This window comes from Acipenser ruthenus, chromosome 6 (assembly GCF_902713425.1).
Source record: "Acipenser ruthenus chromosome 6, fAciRut3.2 maternal haplotype, whole genome shotgun sequence".
Classification (NCBI taxonomy): domain Eukaryota; kingdom Metazoa; phylum Chordata; class Actinopteri; order Acipenseriformes; family Acipenseridae; genus Acipenser; species Acipenser ruthenus.
The window spans coordinates 47,028,728-47,038,155 of NC_081194.1; the positions used below are offsets into that span (position 1 = coordinate 47,028,728).

The 9,428-nt window shown below is 38.8% G+C and overlaps 1 protein-coding gene across 2 annotated transcripts in view; it reads left to right on the plus strand.

Moving 5' to 3' along the window:
* The first annotated feature begins 712 nt into the window (after positions 1 to 712).
* Positions 713 to 9,428, plus strand: part of memo1 (mediator of cell motility 1) — a 30,349-nt gene continuing 21,633 nt past the window's right edge. Inside the window, exons 1-2 of one of the 2 annotated variants that reach the window (XM_034018216.3) lie at positions 713 to 1,068; positions 9,271 to 9,352. In XM_034018216.3, coding sequence (XP_033874107.2) covers positions 1,008 to 1,068; positions 9,271 to 9,352 — 143 coding nt within the window. In that variant the 5' untranslated portion in view covers positions 713 to 1,007. Of the gene's footprint in view, positions 1,069 to 5,759; positions 6,390 to 9,270; positions 9,353 to 9,428 lie in introns of those variants that run through there. The other variant, XM_034018217.3, reaches the window with a different exon arrangement.

The window sequence follows — 9,428 nt, forward strand, 5'->3', positions numbered from 1 at the left end:
TTATTATTATTATTATTATTTGTTTATTTAGCAGACGCCTTTATCCAAGGCGACTTACAGAGACTAGGGTGTGTGAACTATGCATCAGCTGCAGAGTCACTTACAATTACGTCTCACCCGAAAGACGGAGCACAAGGAGGTTAAGTGACTTGCTCAGTGTCACACAGTGAGTCAGTGGCTGAGGTGGGATTTAAACCGGGGACCTCCTGGTTACAAGTCCTTTTCTTTGACCACACAGCCTCCTTGTCTCCGAAAACTGTTTGAGTGTAATGGGATGAAAAGTTTAATTTAGTTCTTTCTTTTTGCAAATACTGATTCCAATATATGTAATTACATACTTTACTGGAATATGACATTTTTTTTATTTCAATTCACTTTTTTTAAGTTTAATTTTCAAGGTTAGTCCAGACACAGAGGAACAGCTCCAACCTCTCGGCCTCTTTGAGCTTCTCTTTGACCATAGTGACAGAACCAGCCAATCAAAACTCGAGAACCACAGTACGGCTGCCGTACACTGTCAACCACGCCCACACAAACTCTTTATCAAACCAAAACATCCACAGCTACTTCAATTGGCCAATCGATTTGCCCTTACGCAATTCTATTGTCCAATCTTGACAACACCTCTTACCTGCCTAGACAGTATGGCAAATCAGAACACTCAAACAGTTTTCGGAGCCAATGAGAACTCCCTAGCGCTTCCATGTCACGGTAGCCGAGTTATGCCAAACCAAGACCGGTGAACAGTGCGTTTCCAGCAGCAAGTAGAATAAGTGGCTTTTTAGGCTTTTGTTTACCGTCTCCTAAAACCAATCTTCCCGTTACACTTTTGTTTTAGTTTATTTTTTTAATTCCAATTTTGTTTCTGGTGTTTGTTTTCTTTGTTCCCATATTCGCTCATATAACCCCTGTTTTATTTGTGTTGTTCATTGGTATTTTTTTCTTTATTTTAAACTTTTTTCTGTTCGGGTTTTTAACTGACCAAGATAGGCGGCTCGGGCACTAAGATGTCGAACCGAGTGGTGTGCAGAGAAGCGAGTCATGCTGGCAGCTGGTACACCGCCTCAGGTAGAACCGGGGACAACGGGGTAGTGGTTTGTGTATGGTTCATGATCCGGGGTCCGGTTATTATGTTGGGGGTGGGGGCAACAATCTTGTATGTGAAGGACTTGATCTTAATTAGCACCAGCAGAGATTTAAAGGGAAAACAGACAGGCCTCTTGCTACTAATGGGACGTATTTTGTGTTTTAATAAAAGCACGTGTATCTAAATTAAAAAGAGAAAACTTTAGGCAGAGTATGGATGTCGTGATATTTTAAAATTTGACTTAGCTCTTTGCCGACTGTTTTGTTGTTATGTGCAAGGGCCCTTCCTTTCCGGTCTCGTCTAATTAAAACAACAGCCGTATTGAATGTCTGTGCTACTAGTTAATCCCTTTGTTGGTCTCTTGCTCTGCCTATTATTATTATTATTATTATTATTATTATTATTATTATTATTATTATTACTACTACTACTACTGTTATGGATATATTTTATTATTTTTGTGTACGTTTTTTTAATTGCAGCTCTTAATTGGTTATTTATCTTTAGGAGTTAAAAAAATAAAATAAAACTAATTGACATTACAGTTTAAAGGGCGATTTTAATATATATATATATATATATATATATATATATATATATATATATATATATATATATATATATATATATAATATAAATGAGTTGACACGGCATCTCGCTTTAATGTTTTGTAGCCCTTTAGTTTAATACGCACAACACAACGTGAAGCCAGTATTGGTTGATGAAAATTAGCTGATTAAACAATTTTGCTTCCTGCCGGCCAGCGGCTTTGGTAACATTCAGTATATGTTTGAATGCTGCTTTTAAAACGCCGACAGAGCACTGACTGGAGATTTAATGTCACAAAGATGAAAGTGCACGGGGATTAATATATATTATTTTATGTTTGTGGGCGCACTAAATCAATACGGTTTACAGTTAACTTCGATTTATAACCAGCAGCAATTAAACGAGTATTTTTACATTTGTTTTTACTGTCTTGAGATATTTTATTGAGAAAATAGTCAAAGTACTGTAAAGAGTGCATTTTCATTTAGACAAAGAACTGGGTAGGGCTGCTGAGTTACTGTGTGACTCCACTTGCAACGCTTGAATAGAAGCAGTTTAGCGGAGAACAATTAAAAAGGTCTAATTAAGAAAATTATTAGTTCAGTTAAGGGTCTAGTTAAGTAACTGAGAGCTCAGTTGGAATAAAAACCAGAAAACACATGGGGTCCCCAGGACCAGGTTTGGGAACCACTGGTCTAGATGGAACATAAGGGATACAGTACTGCGTGCTTTTACGGACATTGTATTTTAATAGTAACAATACAAATGTCATTAATATTCAGTGTTTTTTTTAATTTATTTTTTATAAATGCAATATTTGTGTCACAAATATTTTACGCTGGCACTGTTAGGCTTATGAGATAGGACTTCCCCCGTGCCTTCGCACACTCAGACCTTTTAATCATGTTCATATCGGAAATGGGATATTCTTTCATATATATATATAAAAAAAAAAAAACCCTTTTGCTGGGTAGCCCATAATTAATTTCAGGTGGATCTTGGTTTTAAATGGCACATGGAGATAAGGTCAAATTGTGGAATGTGTACTTTGCTAAAGCAAGCCTCAACATTAAATTATGTTTTAGTATGCCCTTATGTCGTCCACTGAAATAAGGCGGATGTAGGAGCTCTTAAACCAACTTACTGAGTTCTTTGAAGATTTGTAATTACACATATTATGTGCACTACAGCCTGTTGCGTGTTATGTCCCACTGCGGCCTTGTGACCTGCATGAAGCCAATGGCTAGAGTCGCTCCTTCCCAGGGATCCAGCAACATAAAGCTGCATCCACACTGGACAGAGCGACGCAAGCGAAGTCGCCGAATGTCAATCCACACCAGACACGAAACGATTCAAAAGACTAGAAATAAATACATGACCCTGCCCATGCATTCCTATTGGACATACTAGAGATGGGCTGTCCCATTACAAAACAGGTTACCACCCTGACCTCCATCAACTCTGTTCTAAAATAAAGGTTGGACTTGTAAAATCTATAGATCAGAGTTATTGAACATCCCTATATATCCAACAGTTTTGTTGTTATCATTATTATTAGTAATAATTGTACAGTTGTATTCATAGTATATTTTTCTTCTTCATGGTACCAATAGTAGTCTTAGTAGTCTGATTTGAAGCCTGGTACATCTCCAGCTGTCAGAAGACAGCTGGACAATAGTATTATAGTTGAACTGATATTTTCAACAAAATTATTTTGTTATACATTTATATGTGGCTTGTTTATCGAGCAGGCAAGATGTACTGTAGTGTGTGTGAAAGCTGCTCTGCAAAAAAAAAAAAAAAAAAACATACACGTGGATGTACAGTTTTTCAAGAATCTTCGCTTAAAAGACAGACACGTCAATGCTGTTATTGGAATGCAGAAAAATATGAAAATGCACATAGATGAAGGCAACAAACAGTGCTTAGAATCCCGTCTTGTTGTCATGCGAGCGTCTACTGTTAGTATATAATAAAGAAAAAAAGTGTGTCTGTGTTAATATGTATATCAATACACAGACAGAGATTGTTTAAACTACTATATGGCAGAGTTTAAACGTTGATGAAAATGTACCAAAATGCACATCCCTGGAGCCTTTGTGTTAACAATAGTTTAGTGTATGATGGATGGGATGCAACATTTTGGGCATGTGCGTTTCAGGAATGCATGAACAGAAAAGCTAGTGCCACCTCCTGGTTTTATATTCTTTATGTAATTGTTAATTATTTGTATTCATTTTCCAATTGTCTCCCAGTTTGAAATGTCCAATTAATTATTAACCTAGCTCACCGGTGCAACCCCCGAACTGACTTGGGAGAGACGAAGACGAGCACTCGCATCCTCTGAAACGAGTGCTGTCAACCATCTGTTTTTTTTTTTTTTCACTCGCATGCCTCTCGTGCAGCCATATCCAGAACTTAGTGTCCTAACCCCTACCTCGCCCAGGCAGCGCTTGTCCAATTGTGCGCCGCCCCCTGGGAACGCCTATCCATGGTCGCCAGTGGCATAGCTTAGATTTGAAGCGATCTCCAAGCTTAGGGCGCATCCTGCACTCCGGGTGGAGTGCCTTTACCGGATGCTCCACTTGGGAGCCCCAAAATTACCCTATTTGTTGAACGTTTTTTTTCTCATGTGTGTTCGGTTTTTTTACTGATGCTATGCACAGGCCTGTCTGCAACGTGGTGCTATAGCACACGTGCAGAAACAGCAGCTGCTAGGCTCAGCAGCACTGCGTAGGACCAAGATACTTGCTTCGGTTGTGATTGCTTGCAATCTCTTCCATAGTATCTTGCTGCTGTTTTGATGACAGCTTTTGCATCACTATTATGAAGGCTGTTAGTATCAGTCTAACAAACAGGCAGGTGATTTTGCCACTGGCTTCTACAGGTGGGCATCCCTGTATGTTGCCACCCGCGGTGACTGCAAACCGGTGGAGGTCACTCTGCTCCACTCCGGACCCGGTACCGAACCGGGACCGAGGTTACCGCACCAGTCCTGGACCGCACCTGTACCGACCCGATGCTAAAGTCAATGAACTGACCCTGTTCCAACCTGGTACCGTACTGTACCGACCCAGTGCTAAAGTCAACTAACTGACCCGGTGCTACAGTCACCGAACCTATACCGACCCAGTCCAACACTGTGTTCCAGTCCCTGATTACACCAGGGCATACATTTGGTTCCGCAGTGGACGAGATATTGCAGCGCTGTCACTGTGCACAGGAATCCACAAAGGAGATGATTAGTCTGCTTCCCAAGTGACCACCTCCAGTGCATAAACCAATGACAAACTGGCGCCCTAGGCCGTAGTAGCCTCAGACTGGCAGTGATGTTCGGAACTGGCCCGCGGCATGCTCACCACGGAGGCTTTAATAGGTTCCGCTGGTGCTTACTACCATTCAGACCGGCTATTTTCTGCAATTCAAGCACAGTACCCCTCCTTTTTAGGGCATGACTACATCAGTCACGGACCCGCAATACGCTGTTGTGGTGTCTCAGGAGGTAGCAGCTCTGCTGCAGAAACTGGCTATTCACATGATAGACACCTCCAGTTGGAGGAAGGGTTCTGCTCCAGATACATCCTAGTGCTGAAGCGGGATGGTGGCCTCAGAGTGTTATGGGCTACTCTCCATACCTTTACTAGGTGCTACAGACTTCCTGTAATGCCATCCCTGTACGTTGCCACCTGCAGTAACTCCAGGTTTTGGAACTCCCTCAAGTTTTTCACCCTAGCCACTTGTTTCTGGGGTTCCATATGGTAAAGCACAGGGCAGCTTCTTGGCTTAGCCTTGTAGCATTCCAGTCATTCTGCAGTATTGCCTTTTGCGACGGCTTGGGTATACTCACCCATTAGGTAATGGTTACATTTCGTACTTGAAAGTGAACGTTGGGTTATCATCATAAACCTGGTTTCCTGAAATAGAAATATAACCATTAACCTTCAAGGTCGCTGCGTCTATAGCAGGCTTGAAGGAAAAATAACGATGAGATCTGTGAGTGCAGTCCTTTTGTGCAGCTTTGGTATATTATATTCAGGATTCGGGTCTTTTAGGAGGTAAATAACCATACAGTAATGGTTATGTTTCTATTTCAAGGAACCAGGGTTATGATAATAACCTAATGTTTTAAATGGTAAACAAACTTTTCCAGAAAAGGTTTAATTATAATATTTAACTAGGAAAGGTAGACTAAGGTTGTGGAGAGAACCACTGCCAGACTATAGGTACCATAATAACTCATGTAGCATTAAGTTCAATAATCTGTTAACTTTTTCTTTTTAAGAAAGCGGGATATGAGTAATTTTAATTTCTTCAGGCAGTGCAATCCTCTATGAAGGGGAGGCCATGGAAATCCAGGAGTGCTTGTCCTATGCAGTGCATATGTGGGGCACTGTGTGCCAGCATTAGGATGAAAGCACAGTGGGAATAGTTGTAGGATAAATAAATACTGCTATCTGACAAAATTATTGACTCTAGGTCATGACGCAACAAAAGTAAAACAAAAGCCTATAAACGATCCTAGTTAATCCCAGCGGTGTTGCCATATGGAAGAAGAAAAACCCAATACTTTATCTATTGGAATTTGTTTTAAAATCGGCATCCTTTAGTTTGTTACATTGCATATGTCTGTATAAAAAATAAAATAAAGTTCAGAAGTGAAGTGCTCCACATGCCAGTTTCTAATATCCCCCAAACCCCATGACAGCCTGGGTAATGGAAAACCTCTCATCAGAGCCGTTCGTTGCTTTGTGGAGTAAGTAAAACAGGATCTGTTTCTGTCTTTTAAATTAATCCCTGTACATAGTGAGGTAGTGATTATTCTAAATGTTATAAAATGAACACTTATTTTGAGAGCAGTTGGGAAAACCTACTGTATTGCAGTATTGAAGGAAAATAATTTGGAAGGAGACCATAATGTACATGTGGGTGATATTCTGCAATTCAGGTTATTGCCATTTTAATTGGATCCAGATGATTTTGACACCGTGGTGTTGCTGGGCGCATTTAGGTAATAATACATAAAAGCTGGGCAAATCCAGAAGGATTCAGCATGACTACTGACTGCCTGTAGTGACCATGCATAATAATAATAAAAAAAACATTGGCTTTTTAGGGTAGGCTCAGATTTGTAAATATATATTTGTGTAATATATATATATATATATATATATATATATATATATATATATATATATATATATATATATATATATATCTATATATATCTATATCTATATCTATATATATATATATATATATATCTATATATATATATCTATATATATATATATATATCTATATATGTGTGTGTGTATATGTGTGTGTATATATATAACCTTGAGAAAATCCATCATAGTCAGACAAAATATGTTTGCTGGGATTCACTAAGTAACTGCCTTAGGAGAACTAATTTTACAGAATCGGCATCCTTCTGCTGTTAATACAAAGAAACGAATCCTCGCATCTGTAGCGCTGCTGTCTTGGTGTCGACTCCACAGATTTTTGGGGTCTCATCTTCCTCACTGCCACGGTCATCCTCACGATTACTGTTGTCCAATTTGGCGCTAAATGTGATATGTTGTAGACTGACGCATGTGTCGTTGTGTGTGCGTGCACTACGGGCATTAAATCTACATTTGCAATCATTTACTGCATTTCAGAGATAAAACTCGTCAGGGAGCCGCAGATAAATGAGGTTCTAGTGTGTGTGTGTGTGTATATATATATATATGGCCCCGTGTTTTTCGCAAATACGAAATAGCACATAATATAATAAAATGCAACCTATAAAACGACATGCAGAAATAAAACGAAATCAAACGAAAAATCATTATAAAGCAGACAGTGTAGCATTTCAGCAGGAGGCAGAAAACGAGAGAGACGCTTGTTTCTTTCCAAAGGGTTTTATTCAGCACACCTTTTTCTCACACACAGAGACCACAGCTCTGCCAGCTACTCGGGTTACAAGACCAACAACAACAACACAAAATGGCGTTGCAGCACCTTCTTTTTCACCTTAGCCCTGCCCCCTTATTGGCCACACATCCCATTGGCCCTCAGCTGCACACTTTTGGCAGAGACAAACAACAGACACAAAACATGCCCACACACAGGCTAGGAATACACAGACAGAGGTAAACAAACCAGCGGCGAGAAATACAGAGTGAGAGGGGAACACAACTGCACGGATCGCTACAATAGAATGACATTTTTAAATTGGGAGGTTTATACAAAAAATACTTTAAATAAATACTTGCAATCGTAGTTATCAATGCTCAGCCATTACAATAGATATGGTCTGAATGGAAACGGAAGCTCTGACTAGCACTTGCGCAGATGTATAATTTGGAGTGAGTTGTTTGGGAATTAAAATTGTGATGGAAGAGAAGAGACACTTGTTTCTAAAATGGCTACACCGCGCATAACAACAGTGACAAAATAGTGATGTGCAGATTTTGCAACTGTTGGCTGGAATGCGAGTCTGAAGATACCGTCGTTAAGCATTAGCTGTTTATTCCTTTTTGGGGGAAAAAAGTTTGCTTATTTTGTATTAGTATGCTAATTATTTTGTTTTAAGTGGTGGTAGTATGCTAATTATTTTGTTTTAAGTGGTGCAAACTTTGCACTGGAGTAAATTCTGTTTTGGTTTTGAATGCATAAATCTGATTTGCTTAGTGTTTAAATACTGAGAAATAGGGCTGCTACAATTTAAACCGATTTTTCGATGATTCCATTTCTCTTTATATACATCAATATAAATACTGGATAATCGATTCAATAATTACATTTTTGTAATGCGCATAGTTAATAAAATTATGTTTATCAACAAAACTGCACCGATCCCTTGCTATTTACAGTATTTCTAACACAGACAAACAGTGGCCGTGCTCTTCGTCTCCTGCTCGTGTTAACTAGCATCTGGTAGAGGGCATGAGCAGTATTTACTGTAAATAGGCAGCTGATTCAAAAGAGTGGGGGACTGTACATTACCGTAACTGCCGCTAATGGTAAATTATGGTAACTAATTTATTTTTCTGTGCAAGGTCTGTTTTAATGTCATAATGTTATTTAAAAAAAAAAAAAAAAAAAAGAATGTTTAATAAAAATTATGTATGTAGTTTAAACATGATGTATAATAAATATACTATTGATATACATCTATTTGAGTTGTTTCATTAATGTGTATCTGTAATAAAATGAAATTTATGCAAAATAAAACGAAAAATTATGAAAATTAAAAAGAATTTCACGGGGCTCTGCAAATGAGTAAGGGGGAAGAAAGAGTGCCATGTTTAGGGTGGACTCAAACTTGGGACACCATAAGGTAATAGTGTGTTTGTCTGCTTTGCTAGAAGTCCTCTTGCTGTGGTACATTTATATGTGTAATAATGGTGGTATTTTAAATGTAGGCTTGCCTTTCCTTTCTAGACACCCAGGCTTTTGCATTATGGAAAAACATTTAAAATTTAGTGATGAAAAAAGTTCTTGTCAGGAAGATAATGCTGCACTGTTTTAATTTTAGTTTTTTTAGCATGCTTTTTCCATTGCTTTACAGATGATGCTAATGTAGGCATTCTCTGCATCAATGTATACTGGAATTCATGCAATCTCTGTGTTGTCATGCTCTGTTACAGGATCCCAGCTGAATGCACAATTAGAAGGCTGGCTCTCTCAAGTGCAAACCACAAAAAGACCTGCTAGAGCCATTATTACACCGTAAGCCTTAATTATATTCATGCAATACCTGTGCTATCATTATCCATGTTTCAGTGTTATCATAAAAAAGCAAAGC